The sequence below is a fragment of the Arvicanthis niloticus genome, chromosome 1 (genome assembly GCF_011762505.2).
Source record: "Arvicanthis niloticus isolate mArvNil1 chromosome 1, mArvNil1.pat.X, whole genome shotgun sequence".
NCBI classification, from domain to species: Eukaryota; Metazoa; Chordata; class Mammalia; order Rodentia; family Muridae; genus Arvicanthis; species Arvicanthis niloticus.
Window position 1 is genome coordinate 58,655,670 of NC_047658.1, and position 22,754 is coordinate 58,678,423.

The 22,754-nt window shown below is 37.9% G+C and overlaps 1 protein-coding gene across 1 annotated transcript in view; it reads left to right on the forward strand.

Moving 5' to 3' along the window:
- Rab38 (RAB38, member RAS oncogene family) overlaps nt 1-21,422 on the forward strand; it is a 90,842-nt gene extending 69,420 nt beyond the window's left edge. Inside the window, exons 3-4 of the mRNA XM_076937550.1 lie at nt 2,966-3,004; nt 21,122-21,422. Coding sequence (XP_076793665.1) covers nt 2,966-3,004; nt 21,122-21,133 — 51 coding nt within the window. The 3' untranslated portion in view covers nt 21,134-21,422. The remainder of the gene's footprint in view (nt 1-2,965; nt 3,005-21,121) is intronic.
- The last annotated feature ends 1,332 nt before the right edge of the window (nt 21,423-22,754 follow it).

The following is a 22,754-nucleotide window of genomic DNA, read 5'->3' on the forward strand; positions in this document are numbered from 1 at the left end:
TTCATACAGCTACTAGTGAGCAGAACTAGAACTCACTCCCAGGAATCTTGATGCCAAGAGAAATGTTGTTAAACATTATGGTAAACTTTCTTCTTAGATTTCTGCAGGATGCGGGGATACCAATTGCAAGCTGCTGCCAAGCACTTCTCTTCAGAACCACGAAAGATGCTGCTGTACACTATCTGAAAACACTTAGCACAGTGCCTAACACACAGCAAGTAATCAACAAAAATTATTACTGTGTTATTATTCTGATGAGTTAGCCATCAGTAAACTAAAGGATATGCCCTTAGAACTAACTCACTAGTACTGCTTAGTGATCAGTTCCAATGATAGCTGAAAGAATTGGTTTTCTTTGGAGAAAAACAAAAAAAAAATATATTATTGTAATTATAGTCACACAACTTTGTGACTGTATTAAAATCCAGTAAAGGTAGGATAAATGGTGTGCAAATAAATCACAAAGTCCTTAAAAAACAAACTGAAGCCAGAGAAAAATAAATATGAAATTGTTTTCCCTGATGCATTAATGTAGTTCAACTAGGGGAATGTGTCCTGATGTGATTCCACAGAAAGGTGTCTCCTGAATGTGTTTGTATCACTGTTGTTATCTGTCTCTGCAGCATGCACTGCTGAATAACACAACTTGCTTTTATATGCTGGGAACTATCAGTGTGCATAGCTTTAAATTCTGCTGTTTCTGAGCTGCCCCTGTCCCTGATATCTTTACCTCTCTGCATTTTCCAAAGCAATATTACATCTTCCAATGCTAGAAGGAAAGGAGTATGAGAAACTCCAAATGAAAGGCTGGAAAATGCAGGTGAACTAAAGCAAGAGTCTCAAATATAGGAGGAAAGTATCTCTGTAAAGCATGGTGGCGCTCACTTTCAAAGCACAGTTAAGACTGAAAAGCTCCAGTTCAACAACCCACTTATTTTTCTGCAATTGAATTAATTGTCAGAGTGTTAATCTACAAGCACAGGCAGGATATGCCTAACACACTATTCTAGCTGACTTTAGACATAAGAATGCAAGAATCTAATATTCCAAAAGGCCAGGGTTATGTTTTTTATTAGAACATAAATCAATGTTGTGGAAATAATTATATATATATATATATATATATATATATATATATATATATCAAATACCAAAGTATATGCTGATACTTGTAATACATTCTTGTGTTTTCAGTTGCTTTGAATTGGAGTTTTAAGAAGTTCTCTTATGTTGGATGTGTAACATCAATCAATTTGTATTCATAGAAGTTTATAATCAAATAGCTATCAAGTCACTGCTCTGAGAATGTCTCTGTATTTGTATTAAATAGGCCACCTGTCAAGGTTTGTAACAAAATACATAGTGCTTAATATATGTTAGTTTCTTTTTTTTCCTGTGATAGCTGTTGTCATGGGAACATGAAGAATAAAATGTCATGGTTTTCTGTACTTTAAGTTTGGGATTTTCTTAGAGAAAGAGAGAGTGGTTAATGAGAGAGACAAAAGATGGAGTTAATGAAAATGACTGTTTCTGTTTCTACTACATGGAACCTACATTTTTATAGTATCTTTTATCATTACAGTGGATGGTAATAGTGTCATTTATTTCTAGACCCTACAGTATATCATTTCTAAATACAGTGTCATTTAATTATCCATATTACTCTATTTACTGGAGGATTTCAAAATTTAAAATTAAATTAGCTTATAGAAAAACAGATGTCCTTATTAACATGATTCTGGAGAGACTTGTAGGCAGTTTATCTGCCTTTCTGGTTATTTTTAATATTCTTTCCTTAACTAATGTGAGGTAGAGAAATGTATATGTGACAGAGGCTGTACTATGCAGTCCTCTGAGTTTCCCCACCCTTAGAGCTTTAATAAAGCTACTGTTATTTTCTCACTCCAGCCACGGTTCAGGGAACTCTTGACCTATACACAGTGGGGTGAGAGTCAAGCAGAGAGACAGGGCAGTGAAAAGGATGGAAAAGCCTATCTAGCTCCCCTGGTTCAACTATACAGGAATCGTGATTCAACCTTTAATATCTTGTTACAAGAAGCAACAAATTCTTACTTTGTTTCTTTGTGTTCTGTTCAGTAAAAATTGAGTTGATTTTCTACTATCTGTCAACCAAATGCTCCTGGCTACTGAGAGTGCATTGAATCTGAACCCTGTTAATTGTATTCATGGTCCACAGGGTGCACATTCCTGACCATAATGTTCATTAACGGTTACAATTCCCAGTTACATGAAGACTTTTCACTTTTCTTTTGAGAGTTTTATCGTCAAATATTTTAGTAGTATAGAAACATCAAAAAATGTAATTGATACAAGGATAACTGCTTTATGCTAATAAAAATCAAAGATGGTTTTACAAAAATAAATAATAAAATGGTAAAAAAAAAAAAAAAATTGGCCCATTGGAACATGGTCAAAAAAAATGTCCTATTGGCAAACAAGACCTTGAGAGACTTTTAGAAAGTCTCCAGAAAGAAAAACACAGGGGACCTTTACCTCGAGTGCATTTTGTTCACTGCATTGTTTCTGGATGTCATTTCGTGCCTCCTGTGACAAACATTTACATTCAATTTATAAGACATCTTTATTCGTGTTGAATGTCAGAACATGGCTATAGAACCCAATCTGGCCTATGTACCCTGAATCTGGATATGTGGATTTGACCTTCTACCTTGCTTTCAGGCTCTTCCAGGTATAATCTATATTACATGCCAGTAAACTGTGTTTAAATTGTTTTGTCCTGAGAAAATCTTGGGAAGGAGCTGCTCTGTTAATATTCAGTGTGCTTAATGGTATTTATTTACATGTTTTTTGATCATGTTTTTCTGAACTTAACCTTCCTTAGATCATTGCTTTGCTTGTTCCAGTCATGTATAAAAGCTCATTGAAATTGAAATAACATTGTCTACAGCATTAGACTGTACTCCACCCAATTTTATTCTTTCAGGTCCTCATATCCCGGGTCCAGCAGACAAGATCTTCACAGGTCAGTTGAAAAGTTGACAGTGGCCCACCTAATAAAAACAAACAAAGATTTTGTGATTGAATTACTTAATAAGATTATAGAGAACAGTATAATAGGCATAAATTATTTCACATTGCATATCAATTTGTATTTAAATATTAGTGCAAATATGTTTCAAGTATATTTTTGTCAATTAGGAAAATGGATTTTCTTAAAAGTTGAAGAAGTATAATCTATTTTAAAGAGAGATGGAGGTTTTTTTCCCATTTCTATTAGATATTTTATTTACACTTCAGATGCCATACCCTTTCCCCATCCCCCCCACCCCCTTAGAAAACCCCTATCCCATGCCCCCTTTTCCTTTTTGCATTTATACATTTTTTAAAAAAATATTAATCATAGGCTCTATAAGTTTGGTATTGCTCAATTAGAGGTGTAACCCACTACCCAACCTAGATATATCAACTATCTTTGACTGGTAGAGATACATGAACATCTGCCTCCCTATCTCCCCCCTCTTTCTCTCTTTCATCACCTAGCTTCTCCTCTCCTTCTTCACCTCTTTTTACTCCTTTTCTTCCTCTCAGTACTCCTCCCACCTTAGCTCCTCCTAAATATCACCCTTCCTGTTAAAATGAAACTTTTCTCTCAAAATACAATTAGAGCATAATTATGCCGATTTGTACCCGTGAGGTACAAGATAGTCCTAATATCCAGTCTATCATTTTGTTGACTAACCAGCACCTCTGTCATCAATCCTAACTATAAAATATTTAGTTCTGAACCTTGCTTTAGGATGAATGTCAGCTGACAACCATCCACTCAAATCTTTTCTCTCAAGGTAAATAGCCTGGATTGGCTATGAGGCTATAAGTTTTCAACCCCGTCAGAAATCCAGAATGACTGAGTTAACTATAATTGTGGGAAGCACAAAGCATAGCTTCTAAAACTTAGCCAATTTATAGAGACCTCTGAACACCTGGACACTCTCTCTACTTCAAAACATTGGAGCATCTGTTCTTCTGCCTTCTGGCCCAGCATCATCTGACAGACCTTAGTGCTGCAGAATTATTAAGGGCTGATTACTCTGTCTAGGCAGATATAATCAGTCGACTATTCTGCAAGTGTGTCCTTTTCTGGACAGTAATTTGTCTGTAGATGGGAAGAGGCAATTCTTGTCTAGTGGCTGTCTCACCACAACTGGAGTAACTCCAAAGATGCTCAATTTCTTCTTAGAATTCAATATAGGAAGCTGTCAGGAGCAGACAGGTCTCTAATCAAAATGAACATTAATACAGAAATGTTTGTCATGTCAATTCTAAGGATTTCTGATGTTTTGAAAACCAACTATCCATGTAAGGTAATCTGGACTGTTGTCTGTTGACTCCACTCAGCTATTTCTAAGTAAAACATAGGAAACAGCCTAACAATAAACTCCAAGCCATGAATTTGCTATAGTCCCTTAACTCACAGGCTGTCCATCTCAAATCAGTTAAAAAAAGTTAAAGAAGGACTGGGTCTAAGCCTTGTATTCCTAAATGTGTTATACTGGTACAATGCCTATGAGAGTAACAATATTCATCTCACTTTTATATCAATAAGAAGCTCGTACCAATGAAAACCTTAAAATTTGTAATAAAAGTAAATTGGTGCCATTTAAGAATTTATATCTTCATCTTGATAATAATTGTACAGATTTCTTCTAATAGGTTATGGCTATGCAATAAATCCTAGCTAATCCTCTCTATTCCCACAAAACCACTACTTTTCCCCAGAAAGACAGCCCAACATTTACCACCTTAGTCCCCAAGCCCAGGGAATAGGGGCGCTGACTCTTCATTAGCTTCTTCAAGCTGATTATGGGCGTTGAGATATTAGAAGAGGAGTGGGGGGGGCAAATTGACAAGCCTCTGATGCTGTGTCTTCACTGCCTCCAGATGGAATTCCCGGACCTCAGAGGTTTGAGCAGGTCTGCCCAGCTTGCTTGTTGAGTAGATACACCAAGGCTGATCATTCTGCAATATACAATTCTCAAAACAAATTTTAGTATCAAGATAGTTTTTTTTTTTTTTTTTAAGAGGGCTGACATTTTATTAAGGATGTTGGTTCTAACCGCTTTTCTTTTTTTTTCCCCTCTTTTATTGGATATAATATTTACATTTCAAATTTTATCCCCTTACTGCATTCCCCCCACCTCCCAGGAATCCTTTATCCCATCCCCCTCCTCCTGCTTCTATGAGGGTGTTTACCCACCTATCCCCCAATCCCCCTCCCCACCCTCAGGTCCCCCCCCCCACTCAGTGCTCAGCCTTCAAGGTACCAATGACCTAGTCTCCCACCTATGCCCAACAAGGCCATCCTCCCTTACATATACAGCTGGAGTCATGTGTCTCTTGGAGTCATGTGTCTCTTGGAGTCATATGTGTCCATATGTGCTCCTAGGCTGGTGGTTTAGACCCTGGGGTGCTCTGACTGGTTGGTATTGTTGCTCTCCTCATGGGGCCACCAACCGTTTAGGCTCCTTCAGTTTACTCTCTAACTTCTCCATTGGGAACCTTTGATCAGATTAATGGTTAGCTGCTAGTATCTGCCTCTGGGTATGTCAGACTCTGGGGGACCTCTAAGGAGACAGCCTTATCAGGCTGCTGTCAGCTTTCCCTTCCTGACATCCATATCAGCGTCTATTTTTGGTGACTGCACATGGAATGAATACCCAGGTGGAATGATCTCCATACAACCTCTCCTTCAGATTCAGTCCCACACTTTGTCTGAGATGAAGTTTTTGATGAGAATAAAAATAGGATAGGAATAAACATTTTATAAAGGTATGGAGTAACATGGGCTCACTGAAGTGTGAGAGGGGCCAGGGTCATGGTGATGCCTGTAATTCATGCTCTGGTGGCCAGATGTAGGAGGTCTACTGAAAGCCCAGGGCCCACATTTTAACATTTCTCTATGTAACATAACCATAGATATTTGGTGGTAATTCAAAAGACAGTTTTCAAATTTACTTATTTTGTGTGTGAAGATATGGAATTTCAGTAAAGAAAAAGACATACAAGAAGTTGAAAAATGAATATTTAATATGAAGATTTGCTGACTAGTAACTGGAGGATATTTATGAAAGATTAGTGAAGGAATGTAAGGGATATCCAGTACTTCTGAGACTGAGAGAACAGCTCAAAAAGGGAGAAAACTCAGATGAGCCTGCCCACTTCTCACTGCTGCCTAAAGCTAATATTGACTCTGGTAAAGAAGAAATTAGACAACAAAAAGAAGTCAAAGGGATACAAATAGGAAAGGAAGAAGTCAAATTATCACTATATGCAGATGATAGGATAGTATACTTACATGACCCCAAAATTTCCACCAGAGAACTCTTAAACCTGATAAACAACTTCAGCAAAGTGGCTGGTTATAAAATCAACTCGAACAAATCAGTAGCCTTCCTCTACTTGAAAGATAAACAGACTGAGAAAGAAATTAGGGAAATGACACCCTTCACAATAGTCACAAATAATATAAAATACCATGGTGTGAATCTAACCAAGCAAGTGAAAGATCTGTAAGACAAGGACTTCAAGTCTCTTAAGAAAGAAATCGAAGATCTCAGAAGATGGAAAGATCTCCCATGCTCATAGATTGGCAGGATTAATATAGTAAAATTGGCCATCTTGCCAAAAACAATCTACGGATTCAATGCAATCCCCATTAAAATCCCAACTCAATTCTTCACAGCGTTAGAAAGAGAAATTCTCAAATTTATTTGGAATAACAAAATACCCAGGATAGCAAAAACTATTCTCAACAATAAAAGAACTTCTGGGGAAATCACCATCACTGACCTCAAACTGTACTACAGAGCAGTAGTGATAAAAACTGCATGGTATTGGTACAGCGACAGGCAGAATGATCAATGGAATAGAACTGAAGACCCAGAAATGAACCCACACACCTATGGTCACTTGATTTTTGACAAAGCAGCTGAAACTGTCCAGTGGAAAAAGAACAGCATTTTCAACAAATGGTGCTGGTTCAACTGGAGGACAACATGTAGAAGAATACAAATCGATTCATTCTTATCTCTTTGTACAAAGCTCAAATCCAAGTGGATAAAGGACCTTCACATGAAACCAGATACATTGAAAATAATAGAAGGTGGAGAAGAACCTTGAGTACTTGGACACAGGGGAAAAGTTTCTGAACAGAACACCAATGGCTTATGCTCTAAGATCAAGAATTGACAAATGGGACATCATAAAATTGCAAAGCTTCTGTAAGGCAAAGGACACTGTCAACAGGACAAAACAGCAACCAACAGATTGGGAAAACATCTTTACCAATCTCACATCCAAAAGAGGTCTAATATCCAATATATACAAAGAACTCAAGAAATTAGGTACCAGACAACCAAATAACCCTATTAAAAATGGGGTACAGAGCTAAACAAAGAATTCTCAACTATGGAAACTCGAATGGCTGAAGAGCATCTAAAGAAATGTTCAGCATTCTTAGTCATCAGAGAAATGCAAATCAAAACAACGCTGAGACTCCACCTCAAACCCATCAGAATGGCTAAGATCAAAAACTCAGGTGATAGCAGATGCTGTCGAGGATGTGAAGAAAGAGGAACACTCCTTCACTTTTGGTTGGATTGCGAGATGGTGAAACCACTCTGGAAATCAGTCTGGCGGTTCCTCAGAAAACTGGACATAGCATTACCTGAGGACCCACCTATACCACTCCTAGGCATATGCCCAGAAGATGTTCCAACATATAACAAGAACATATGCTCCACTATGTTCATAGCAGCCTTATTTATAATATCCAGAAGCTGGAAAGAACCCAGATGTCCTTCAACAGTGTAATGGATACAAAAAACGTGGTACATTTACACACTGGAGTATTACTCAGCTATTAAAAACAATGAATTCAAGAAATTCTTAGGTAAATGGATGGAACTAGAAAATATCATCCTCAGTGAGCTAACTCAATCACAAAAGAATACACATGGTATTCACTCACTGATAAGTGGATATTAGTCCAGAAGCTAGCAATACTCAAGATTTAATTCACAGACCGCATGAAGCTCATAAAGAAGGAAGAGCAAGTGTGGGTGCTTTGGTCCTTCTTAGAAGGAGTAACAAAATACTCAAAGGAGCAAATATGGAGATAAATTATGAGGCAGAAACTGAAGGAGGGGCCATCTGGAGATCATTCCCCCTGGGTATCCATCTCTTGTGCAGTCATCAAAGGTAGACACTGATGTGGATGTCAGGAAGTACATGCTGACAGGAGCCTGATATAGCTGTCTCCTTAGGGGTCTCTCAGAGTCTGACATATTCAGAGGCGAATGCTCACAGCTAACCATTGAACTGATCAAGGGGTTCCCAATGCAGGAGTTAGAGAGAACAAGCTGAAGGAGCTGAAAGGGTTTGTGGCCCCATGAGGAGAGCAACAATACCAACCAACCAGAGCTCCCAGGGTCTAAACCACCAGCCTGAGAGCACATACGAAGGGACCCATGGCTCCAGTTGTATATGTAGGGGAGAATGGCCTTGTCAGGCAAAGGTGGGAAAGGAGATCCTTGGTCCCATGAAGGCTGGATGCTGATTGTAGGGGAATTTGAGTGTGGGAGGTGGGAGTGGGTAGGTGGGTGGGGGCACATCCTCATGGAAGCAGGAGGAGGGGGGATGGGATGGCTCAACATGAATAATCCTATGCAAGGGTAGATATGCAAGAACCACTCTTTGGAAATCATCTACATGAATGTTACTGAAGCCCACTGAGTGGTGTCCACCACTACCAAAGTCTTCTGACAAAAGAGCTGTCTGCCAGAAAGGAATTCATTAGCATTGGCCTATGGAAGAATGAACAACAGTGGATCCAGGAAGAAAAGTCTCCTCCTCTTAGGATCTGGTTAGCACTGTTTACTGACAAGGATTTGCAACAAGCATATTAGCAAAGGAGAGAATTAGAATCTGGAATCAAAGGAGAGACAATGTGGACTGTAGCTTCTTATGGTTAACTGTGGGCATTTAAGTGACAATAGCTGACAATACTGTTTAGTAAACAAGAATGTTCCCTGAAATGAGAATATAACCTCCAGAAAAGGAAGGAAAGGGTAACAAAACACATGTGGTATGAAAGTATGAAGAGAGAAGTATGTAAGATTAAGGCTGATTTTATAAGGGTCACATTGAATTCTGGCTCACACTGAGCTGAACAAACTAAAGAAGATTCCTAGTTTTATGAGAAGCCGAGAATGTGCCAAAGAAAAATGGCATGTAATCTTCTTGTCTTTGCCACACTAGATTTTAAGTGATTTGTTAATTTTAACTTTTCAGCATGCCAAAAAAATGTCCAGATTTCAATTATTGTATCTATAATACAAAAATGATGATACTAACTGCATATATTGATATCCAGTAAATATTAAATTCCCTCAATTAGCAATTAATAAGGCTGGGGTGAGAACTCATGTGTATAAATATCCTATAAAAGTCATCATGATAACAAAAAAGATATTCAATTTGTAATTCATAGAGGGAACCAGAAAAAAGCTTGTTATTTTAGTGATGGAATTTACAGATTTTTTTTTTAAATTATCAAGATGCCAGATAATGGTTGCTTTATCATGAGTCACATATTTGAAGAAATCCTATGTATTGAAGCTGTGACATTAGTAAATCCTAGCATGAATTTTCTACACCTACTCTAACACACTGGTTCTTCCGGTTCAGTATTGAAGCGTTGATAACCATTCCATAGTCATCGCCTACTGTAAAGAGTCCTCAACAACATCAGCAGTGGGAATACGGAGGCTTGCAGCACATGCTCTACTGCAGGCATGGCTATGAGGGCTTTGCATGTAGAGAAGTACTTCAGGCATGTAAGAAGCTTTGCTGTTTATTTTAGTTTCCCTCTTTCTTCATGTTTAGTTTAGTTTCCCTCTTTCTTCATGATCACAGTAGTTATTATCCCAACTCAGATTAAATATGGAAATGATATCTAAGACCACAACTATGAATATGTAGCATTTAGGTTTAATAGGATAATTATGTATTCTATTGCTTCTTTGTTGGTAACCTGATAATCTGCTGAAGATATTCATAGGAAGCACGTGGCCACAGAACTAAAAAGATCTTTTAGTACAATAAAAGAGTGACTAGGCCTCTGTAATAAGCCTCTGCATATGTTATGAAAAGTAAAATGAAGGAAGAAATTATGAGTGACTTCACTTTCCAAATTAACCAGCATTTGGTTCTCTATCTAAAAGAAATTGGTATTCAACCTGATGGTAGGGTTTTTTCCTCTCTGTCTATTTATGATGAGTATCTTTCTAGTTCATGAACATTTTTTACATCATAAATTTTGAGGGTGGATAGAAATTACACACAGTATAATCAGTGTAGTTTATGCAATCACACCACTAATGAAGGACTTGTTTTCATCAATAATTTGAATTTAAAATATCTCAAAGATACACTTTTTATATAGACCTGATTAATTCCTCAGAATAAATTTCTAGAAATGAAACTGCTGTGTCACAATTTATACAAAATTTTAGAGCCACCTGAAAATTATTTTGCAGAAAATGTATACCGATCTCTTTTTCTCTCTAAGGTATTCAAAAATAACCAGAGAGCAAAACAAGCTAGGATTCTTTATTCTGCCTGGACTCAAACCCATTGTACGTTCTTTGCAGAAAAATCTCCCTAGGTGTGTGTGTGCTGCAGAGGATAGGCAAATATATGAGAGTAAGAGAAATCTCTGCAGACACCAAAGACATGATGTCATTTTTTATAGGAGACCCTATTAAATACAAATTTAGACTCCTCTCTCCTCTTCTCAATACCTTGAAAAAGGTCATTGTGTTCTCTAGTCCTTGGGGAGAAGTGTCATGGTATTAAATAAAACAAAACAAAACCAAAAACCCCCCAAAACAAAAAAACCACTTCAAGCCAATGAGCACACACTGGCTTTCTTAGGAAGTGTTTTATCTGGTAGGAAGATGTAACCTGTAGGCTTCAGTAAATCTGCTTGCCAATATTAATAAAATCAATAACTAAAGTATTGTGGTTTATAATGTTATATTTATTCTACAAAGGCACTGTAAATTATAACACTTCCAAATTCATAGTAGAATCTTCTTGGTTTGCCTTCAATCTATGACAATAAAGTGCATTTTGCAAAATACTATTGAGACTGTTTTCACTTTAACCTTGTAGAAAATTGAATTGTAGTGACAGAATAAATCGAAGCATAAAACATTTCCCCAGTCATACTTCATTTGCTTTTTTTGTTTTGTTTTGTTTTTAATCGTAGTTTATAAAGGTTTTCCAGCCCCAATTTCACACACCTGTAATGCCATTCTGGCACTCAGAAAGGCTGAGGCAGGAGGACACTGAATTGGATATTACTTTGCTCTGACTATACAGTGAGTCGAGTATCAAAAATATAAATAAAAATCAGATCTGTTGTGTCTTAGTTTGGGTTTTTGGGTTTTTTTTTTTTTGTTTCTTTGTTTTGTTTTTTGCTGTGAAGACATGAGCATTACAACTTTTATAAAGAAAAAACATGTATTAGGATGGATTACAATTTCAGAGGTTCAGTCCATTATCATTGTCTTAGGGTGTCACTTTTGTGAACAGACACCATAACCAATGCAACTCTTATAAAAGACAACTTTTAATTGGGGCTAGCTTACAGGTTCAGACGTTCAGTCCATTATCATCAAGGCAGGACCATTGCAGCCTCCAGGCAGGCATGGTGCAGTTGGAGCTAAGAGTTCAACATCTCCATCTGAAAGCTGCTAGCAGAATACTGACTTCCAGACAGCTAGGATATGGGTCTTAAAGCCCACACCCACAATGACACACCTACTCCAACAAGGCCATACCTCCTAATAGTGCCACTCCCTAGGCCAAACATTAAAACCATCATATTCCACTCCCTGGCTCCCATAGACTTGTTCAAATACATGAGTCTATGGGGGCCATATCTATACATAGCATAATAAAAAGTACATTTAGTTCAACTTCCAAGTCCCCGTAGTCTACAGCAGTCTCAACAATGTTAAAAGTTTAAAGTTCAAAGTCACTTCTGAGATCCATCCAATTACTTAACTGTAATCCTCAAAGCAAGACAGGAAACCAGCTGACAAACTCCAAACTCTGCATCTCCATGTCTGATGTCAAAGCAGTTTTCAGATCTCCAACTCCTTTTTCATCTTTTTTGACTACAACAAACTTCTTTTCCTGGGATGGTTTCACTCTGTGTTAGCAATTTTCCTTAGCAGACAGCCTATGGTTTCAATGTTATAGTTTCTTGTTTCAATGTCTAGGATCCACACATGATCTCCTGTGATCCTCCTAAGGGTTGGTGTCATTTCTCCAGCTCTGCCATCTGTAGCATACTAAGCTCAGGTTGATCCACTCCACTGCTACAGCTGTTCTAAGTGGTCATCCCATCGTACTGGCATCTCCAATACGCTAGGGTCTTCTGCTGCAACTAGGCTTTACCAGTAAGTAGACTCTCATAGGCTCTCTTCACAGTGCCAAGCCTTAACATTTTTGCATGACACCCTCAATACTGGGCCATCAACTGCAACTGAGGCTGCATCTTCTTCAATGGCCTTCCATGGCCTCTCACAGTGTCAGCTGCTTTTCATGACCCTTTCATGCCTTCAAAACCATTTCCACCTGGGTGACTCTTCATATTACCAAGTACAGTTGGAGCAAGAGTTACAACCCTGGCTATCTCTGGAACGCAGTTTCTTTGTACTCTCAGAAAACACTTCCTAGAAGATTTCACCTCTAGAGGTGATACTGGTCTCTTCTTAATCACCCCTAATTTTTTAGCTCCAGCTAACCAGGATCACTTGTCCGTAGTCCTTCTATTTTTTACTCTAAAGCCAGAGCCACATGGCTGAAACTGCCATGTTCTGCTGATTTCTTGGTCTAGAACATGTCTCCCCTTATTCTATTACTGTAAGGCCCCCACGAATGGAGGACCTCACCCAAGCCTCGGGAATTCGCAGCCACCCCAATAACTGCAAGACACCAAACTTGATGTAATCAGCAAGAGGCATATTTTAATCAGTATAATGAGGTCAAGACCTGTAGCCCACGCAGGGGCAATGGGGTCTGACCCCAGGGCTTTGGAGACAGAGAGAATTTAAAGCCCAAAACTACAACTCGGGGGGTGGGGGACCACAACACAGGGGGAGTAAGGGAGGGCTATTGGAGAGCACCTGTGGAAAGTCCCAGCCCATTATTCAGTTTGTGACAGGGCACAAGGAACAGGCTATTCTCTAAGAGCCTATACGTAATCAGCCAAGTTCCTGGTATCCAGGATGTATGGGCACGCTGAGAACTCCCAACTCAAACTCTCCTGGTAGCCAGGGTGCACAACTCAAACTCTCCTGGTTTCCAGGGTGCACAGAAACGCTAACTTGAACTCTCAGCTCAAACCCTATTCAATCTATCTTATGGTCAGTTTTTAGTTCCTGGTACCCATAGCGCTTGATCACGCTATCTTTACCTCCCACCTCTGAACTCTATTCAATCTATCATCTATTTTGTCTTGTGAATAGCTAGTTTCCTAGGACCCAGAATGCAGAACAAGCTGATCTGCATTCTTGACTCCATCTATGAAAAGTTTAAAAGATTTTTAACTCTTTCATTACCAAGTTTCTGTTTTCTGACTCCCTCTCTGCCTAAGCTTGGCCTTCCTAGAACTTGCTCTGAAGATTGTCCTTAAACTCAGAGATCTGCATGCCTCTATCTCCTATAATGCAGGGATTAAAGGGATATACCACCATGCCTGAATTTTAGTGTTTCTTCACCTAGAACCTGATTTGTCCCAGGCTGGCCTTGAACTCAGAGATCTGTTTGGCTTTGGTTCCTGGGATTAAAGGTGTGTACCACCATGCCTGGATCTAAACTTAGCTGAGTAGGATATTGCCTCAAAATTCCTTAATCTGTTATCTCCTAGAACATAGGATTCAGTTCCATTTCTCTTTCTGGTACCCTTTTAATAATCGAATGGTATATTTTATATTTTTCCTTTCTAAGCTTGTTATCCTTGTTCAAAATGCCCTTCATGAGATTTAACCAGAGAATAAAGTCTATGATGGACGTTTCTGAGACTTTCTTTGCCAAAACAATTAATCTGAGACTCTTCACTTAGCCTCAGGCAGACTCTTCAGAGGAGGACAAAAAGCAGCCATATTCTTCATCAAAATACTACAAAAACAGTCTCTAGGCCATATACTGAAGTTCTCCTCTGAAACCTCTTAGGCCAGGTCTGCACAATTCAAATCACTCTCAGCAACAAAGTCTTCCATATCCTTACTAGGATAGTCCATTAAGCCCAACTTAAAGCATCCCACTGCTTCCCAAAGTCCCCAAATCCACATTCCTCCAAACAAAAGCATGGTCAGACCTATCACAGCAATACCCCAGTCCCTGGTACCAATTTCTGTCTTAGTTAGGGTTTTACTGCTGTGAATAGACACCATAACCAAGGCAGCTCTTTTAAGGACAACATTTAATTGCGGCTGACTTACAGGTTCAGACGTTCACTACATTATCATCAAGGCAAGAGCATGGCAGCTTCCAGGCAGGTATGGTACAGTTGGAGCTGAGAGTTCAACATTTTCATATGAAGACTGCTAGCAGAATACTGACTTCTAGGCAGCTAAGATGAGGGTCTCAAAGCCCACATCCACAGTGACACACCTACTCCAACAAGGCCATACCTCCTAATAGTGCCACTCCTGGGCCAAGCATATACAAACCATCACAATCATCATGGTGAGAAACATGGCAGTGTACAGGCACACATGGTGTTGGAAAATCCAAGAGTTCTACAATTTGACCCAAGCAGTGGAAGGCAACTGTATCACTAGGAATATCTTGAGCATAGGAGACCCCAAAGCCCACCTGCACAGTGACACACTTCTTCCAACAAGACCACACCCAGGACAACAAAGCCACACCTCTTAATCATGCAACTGCCTATGGGCCAAACATTTAAATACATGAATGTATGGGACCCTACCTAATCAAACCATCATAGTCCAGTCCCTGGTCCCCATAGGCCTGTGGCCATAAGATTCTAATGTATTTCCTTCAATTTCAAAAGTCCCCATAGTCTATCATAGTCTCAACAATGTTTAAAAGTCTGAATTCAATGTCTCTTCTAAGATTCATGCAATCTCTTAACTATAATCCCCTATAAAACCAAAATCAAAACACAGATCACAAATTTCCTTCTTTTATTCTTGACTCTAAAGCCAAAAACACATGGTCAAAGCCATCAAGTTCTAGTGCTTGCTGGGGCTGGAACATGGCTTTTTGTTCAGTTACATCGTTAACAGCTCTCTGTTTTGGATGGTTTCTTTCACTGCCTAAGCTTGGCTATTTTGGAACCTACTCTGTAGACTAGGCTGGCCTTCAACTCAGAGATTTGCCTGCCTCTGTCTCTTAAATGTTAGGATTAAACATGTGTACAAACAAATATGGATCTATGTTTTTCTTTAACTCATTTTCACAAGTTAGAAGCTTAGCTGGATGGCGTCTTCCCTTGAGGTCTCCATTTATTCCACTTAACATCCAAATAATCTGTTTATCTCCTTGAGCATAGGATTTAACTCTACTCTTCCTAGTGCCCCTTTCTTCTTAAATTTTACATTTTGTAGTTATCCTTTCTTGACCTCTTCTCTTCATTATAGATCTTTATAAGCATGGCCACTAATAACCACAGGCCACAGGCCATACTAGGTTGTTTTGAAATCTCCTTTGTAAAAATGCAATTAATCTAAAACTTTTCGATTTTGCCTCAGGCACATTTTTGACAAGGGCAAAAAACAGCCACATTCTCCCCCAAAATATCAAGGATGATCTTAGGCAACATACTAAAATTCTTCTAGAAAACCTCCTGAGCCAGGGCCCCATAGTTCAAATCACTCTCAACAGCACTATGTTCAATGTTCCTGTTAGAATGTCCATTCCATTGCTTTCCTAATCCAAAGTCCCCAAATCCAGATTCTTCCAAACAAAAGCCCTATCACAGCAATACACCAGTCCTCATACTAACATCTGTCTTAATTTGGATTTTATAAACAGGGAAGTGTGCAAGGAGACATGGTGCTGGAGGAGCCAAGAGTTCTTGGCTTGATCCCAAGGCAGCAGAAGGGGACTGTGCCACTGAACATAGCTATAACATAGAAGACCTCAAAGCCTGCACCCAAAGTGACACACTTCCTCCAACACAGCCACACTTTTTAATAGTGCTACTCTCTACAGACCAAGCATTCAAACACATGAGTCTATGGAAGTCATACCTATCAAACCCATCATAATATGGTACATTAGATTGGAAAAGTACAAAATATTAGATATTGAGGACCTCTGGATTGTGTGATACAATTTAAATCTACCATTGTAAAGGCTAGTGCATATGATTTCCTTGTGTTCAGGCTACACATAATCATATCATCTCCTCTGGTACTTCATACCTTTCATTTTCAGTTTATCTTGGCCGCCTTTGAATCAGAGTTAATGATGACTGTCAATATTATTCCATCTTCCTTCTTCTTTGGATTTAGAATAGGAGAAAAAATATCTTTCAAAAATCCTTTTAGGTACGTTGAACAAAGAACTATAGTCAACTGAGGAAAGCATGTCAATCAGTTGTCCAGTGCCAGGTGGTCAGTGCTTAAAACAAAGAACATTATACAGACTCAGCAGGTTGTATTTAGAAATTTTTATGTGTATATAAATACATATACACATGCAGTAACAATTAATAAAGAACAAGATCAAGAATTTGAAGGAAAATATAGAGTGATATATGGGAGTTTTGAAGGAGGAAAGAAAAGGGAGAAATGTCGTAATTGTAATCCCCAAAATAAAAGATAAAGAAAACAAGATTTGTACATCAGTTTCTTCTCTCCTCTCCCTCCCTCTCTTTCCTTTTGATTTGCTGCCTGTTTGAGTTTTAATTTCTCCTAGGGGGAGACTTCAGAAGTGATTCATGATTAAACACTTGCTGATAAAACTTTAAAATCTTGATAATTGAATTCCTAAGTGAATTAAATGAAATAATCAATGTGAAATATTTAGATGAGTCCCTGGCTTCTTGCTTTCTAAAGATGTTAGCTAGTGATTCTCTGATATGAATTAAAAGTTAAATGTCACACAAGACAAAGAGAATTTCTGTGACCTTCTGTGCCAAGAACGTGTTCTACAACAACCATACATTGAGGTTTAGAGACATCTGACCCCAATCTCTCTTCTAAGAGTGCAACACTAATGGTGATAGAAAAAGCTTATCTGAGACCTCTAAGTATACTCTCTTATTTATTAGACTCTGTTGGATGAAGCTCTGTGGGTTTGTGTGGTTTCTGTGCACCTGTGTGTGTGTGTGTGTGTGTGTGTGTGTGTGTACTCACTCAAATGCTTGCAATGACTTAAGGTTTATTTCTTTATTATATTTAGTGATGAATGTGTATGTATTTCTAAGTGTAAGTCTAGGCATGTGTATGCAGGTGCCAGGGGTATCAGATGTCCTAGGTCTGGAGTTACAGGCCCTTGGGAGTCTCCAGAGACCTGAACTCCATTCTTCTCTAAGAACAGTACACACTCCTTTTTTATTTCACTTACTTATTTCAGATGTTATATTTTAATCATGTTGTTTCCTTCCCGAATCACTCCCAGATCCTCCCTATCTCCCTATCCAACCCACTGCTGAAACATCGATGCTTACACTTTGACTGAGTTCACTCCCTTCAGGAGACTATAACTGGTGACAATGAAATTCAATGTAAAGAATTTCCACTTCAGTCTTTATGAAGTTTGCTTTCACTTTCTCCTTTCATTTTTTTCCCTGTATGTCAATCAAAGGAAATTTGTGACTCAAGAGGTAATGAATTCTGTGAAAATTGAAATATAAAGTAATATTACAAGGAAAAGGATTTCCTTGTGCCACAGGGCATGAATGTCATTGAATATTTAATAACAACTTAGGCTTGATTTTAATCTCAGAATTTATTTTTTATTACATTATTGAATTTTGTACACTCACCACACAGTTTACATTCGAGAAAGTTGCATGGACAAGTTTCTCCTTATATTTAGATTATATTTTGAGAAAGACAAGATGTAGCTCTCTCTATAATTTTTAAGCAATTATTAGAAAAGAGGAGATCTGAGAACTTTACTTCAAATCAGATTGGATACTAAGGAAACGCTTTCACTTCCTTGGATCTGCTGTTTTCAAGTAGAAATAAATAACAATAAATTTTGCTACTATTAACTTTCTAAATGAAAGGGATTAAATTTTTATTCATTCCTCAAGCCCATAATAATGAAGACAATAAAAAAATCATTTCATTAGCATGACTATTCAGAAGATACAAAATAAAGAGACTCTTGGATTTTCAGGAGTTGGGTCTATTCTCCAGGATATGGTAGGCATTTCAGAGGTAAACAGAATACACAGCCTTACCTGAAAAATCAGAATTCTAAAACAGTGAGCAGGTTAGCTTTAAGGGGTACTGACAGCCCGGCTTTGGGTTTAACTCTTGCTGAGCTTCAGAGATGTATTCTCAGGGTATTAGTACAAGTAGATGCCCTATCTTTAAACAAAGGATCTAGGTCATTTTAAACCCACAGTGTGGAACCATTTTTTTTTCCTACTTCTTAAAAGAAATAACTTCAATCTCAGAAGGTTGGGTGGCCCACAAGAGACCATGCAACCAGCTGTGAAACAGAAGGGTAGCTAAAAGCTGCATTCTCAGCATTCCACTAGTCATACCTCCAGTTTGTAGTACCAAGTTGGAAGACAGGTATTCCGTTTATATTAGTTTTGGAAGTCGTATATCAAACTTGCACTATACATATAATTTTAAAAGGAACAGAGACAGAGAAGTTATGTAACATGTGAATGGTCATACATATAAGAGTAGAGCCAAATAAAGTTGTCATCCTTAGGATAAGTCTTTTAGATACACTAGCCTATAGTCCTCATCGCTTTGTATTCCAACTTTGGTGTTGAAATGGCGTTTTGTTATTTTATCTATTGTGCTATTATCTATGTGATATGTGTTGAAATGGCATTTTGTTATTTTATCTATTGTGCTATTATCTATGTGATATATATATCGATTTATAATATATATCGGTTTATAAATGGGCCATGTGGAAATTCCTAAGATGCTTACAAATTTCTAGTAACAAATCAAATAAGAGTTGATGACTTTCTGAAAGGATTGACTTCACAAATGAAAGTCATGATCACTAGAGCACTGATGAACTGATACTGTGTTGAGTTTATTTTTTATGTATGACTCTACCAAGTGTTGATAACCATGCCATTACCTAGTGCTGATATGACAGGAGAACCTCTGCAACCTTAGAATAAGACATAAGTTGAACAGAGATACAATCTGAAGCCTCAGTCTGTCTTTTTCTTATTATAAAATTTTTCTACATATGTTGGAATTTCTTTAGGTTTTAAATGGAGTAGTTAGGCATCCACACCTATAGCTACAAAGAGAGTTAAGAGAGTGCATTCTCTGAGCAGTAGAAAATGGAAATGGTCCTTGTGTAGACATAAACTCCTTGGTATAGCTGAATCACAGGAAGAGCACCACAAAGCATATATTAGACCGTGAGCGTGTCCAGGTATGCTGTAGCAGGTTTGTCTTAGGAAGGCTCCAGTATAGTCTTGTTTACTTTTTTTAACTGAGTTCCTAAAGACTACAGCCCATGGCTCACACACAGACATTACCTTATTTCCCAAAATGCAAACACTGTGTTTGCTTCCTGATAGTTTACTCTGTTTGCAGTGCACATTTCTCTGTACTTAGCTAAGTTAGGTAAGTGCTTAGAGTTTTATTATTTTTACCTAGAGGTGCATGTGAAATTGGGCCTGTAACATTCTACTTCCATACAGTCAGTTCAGGCATTTCATGGATTTTGAATGATAGTCTGAAAAGCCAGAGGGGATGGGAGAGGAAAGGGAGGTCCCTTCCTAATAGCTAAAACTGTGTCTGTACCAATTTAGTCCAGTGGATTAGCTTTTTGCTTAGGAGGTAGATGGGAAAAAATAGGAACACACACTCATCTTATTAGATCTTATTCTTCTTAATGTTTTTTTTTCCATTTAAAAATATTCACAAGTGTCCCAGTCAATAATGAACTTGCCAGGCAAGCATTCTGACCTGAATTCCATCTCTAGAATACATTTTAAAAATGAATCAAGCAAGCAAACATCACCAATATCAAATAGGCTTGCTGATGAGCACCTGTAATCCCAACATCAGAGACAGGCAGATTCTGATGCCCGCAGTCTCCATTTTGGACTACCTAATAAGCTACAGGCCCATGAAAGGATCTACCTGAGAATAAAATAAAACTTTTGAGGAGTGACACCCAAGGTTGTATTCTAGTATCCATATGCACATGTATATACACATGTGCGTGCACACACACACACATACACACACACACAGTTCATAGAAGAAAATCGGAGGTCTTCTTTGATCATTTTCTAGATACGAAATAATATAATAAAAAATAAATCCCATTTCTTTCCAAATTTTTCTCTGTAACCACAATACTGAATTGTGCACTCTTTTAATAGTTTATTATTTATGTTTCTACACTGTTTTCTTTATGAATACTATATAAATTTTCTTTAATTTTAAAATATAAACAATATATCAAATCATAATTCACTGCCACCCCAAATAAGACAAATGTTGTGCATATGGAACTTTAGTTTGACTCGTTTGTCATTAGTCCTTCCTTTCCCCCTCTGCCTTCCTTTGTTCTACATTTGCTTTTATTTTTTTTCATTATCTTTCTTTCATTTCTTCTTCACTCCCATGTTTTGCTTCAATAATATTCTTTCTTAAAGTGAAATTCATTTCTTTAACAGCTTGGCTTTGTTGACATTGCTGAGTCAAAGTTATAAATAAAACAGGATTCCTCACTCCCACGTAGCTCACATGGCATACAATGTACAGCAATAAATATGTGTTATATTAGGTATTAAGATTCTCATGTTCAAAGTAGAAATACTTGAATGTAAAATGTAGGGTTTTGTCTTTTAATTGTTTTATAGGTTATTCAATGAAGTCTTCTATGATACGATGAAGATATATAGAAGTAAATGGAAAATGAGAAAGCAAGATCTGAAAATATCCTGGAAGACAAAAGTCTAGAGAAACAGAACAAACACTAAAAATCTCCAGGTGGGGACATGTTTGGAGAATCCAAGAAACCTCAAGAAAATTAAGGAATGTGAAGGCTGTAATGGAGATTAGCAATGAATGATTAAAAAGACATCCTGTGTGAGGAGTGTGAAATGGTATAAGACTTCTTGCCTCAAATTTGACTAAAATAAAATAAGAAACTATTGTGAAGTAGAGTAATAAGGCTCCTAAGGTGACTGTTTTTCTGTGTACAGATTATGTTTATAAAATGGCTAAGACCACGCCGTCCAACAAGATGGGATAAAGGCAAGGCAGAGGTCATGCTTCCTATGATGCTACGTTCCTTCGTTAAAGACTCGGGAATTAGAGTAGGGTACACTGGGATGCTGTTTTGGAGTTACCATATCTGAAAAGATTTGGGGTGGTCAGTGGACAGTAGCTGCTGCTATGACTTCTCTACTGCTGCTGCAGGCCTTACTTCTAAGGGCACCCTATCAAGACCCTTTGCTTCTATGGCTGCCGTGTGAGTATTGCTTTAGCTGCTTAGTCTCTGTAGAAACGGCAATAACCATTGCTTCAGCTGCTCGATTCACTATAGATGTGCCAGGAAATATTCTATAGTTTTCAGGGGTTGAAATGACCCCCTGATCCCATGACAGCTGAGTGTAGAGGAATCAACAAAAGACCAGATTCCCTGCCAAGTGCAAACTGACTGCAGTACCTAGAGCAAGGAGCCTTCATGACTACGTAGAAATTCTGTGTCTGGTAGCAGATTTTGAGCATATTGATCCACATCTTTTGACTATATAAGATTTACTTCTCACTTCCTTGGAGGCAGTCCAGAATATCTACTCCCTGTTCTGCACTCCTTGGGTTGTATCATAAGATCCAGTAATGTCTCCTTTATATAGTTTGGGTTATTCTTTTTCATGATTTCTTTCTTGAATTGAAGAAAAGAACCATGGGCTAAGGTGGCAAACACTAAGAGCTGGTAATCCAGAGCTGTAAAAACAAAGAGCTAAGAGGTGATACCAGGAAGACTAAAATCAATCTTTTCATAATTTCTATCCAAACTGGGCAAAAGAACTCTCACATGATCAATAATAACTGTGAAAAAGAATGACCTAATATATGCCTACAAGAGTTTGGGGGGGGGGGTCTGTTTGTCAAGAGTTGAATAGCAAGATAGGAGAAAATACTTACTGACTTGTAAAGTTTTAAAAGTCAAAGAGATTTTCTGATAGATTATGTGTGAGAAATGAGAGATGTTGAAGATATTCAAGAATTTTATCTTGACTATAAAAATTCTGGGACGAATGAGAGAACTTTTCCTGATGATGGAGAGATTAGAAGTTAAATTTAAGCTTCTTAAATTTGACATAAATAGTTGGATATGTGAGACATGACATTTGAATAAAGAAGAAGTTCAGATTTAGTTAAAACTTTTGGAGCTTATACACTGTAATTATAGTTATGATGATGATAGAAAAACATGCAAATGCCTATGGAAACAAATAATTCTATCTGAGTTCTTCAGATACT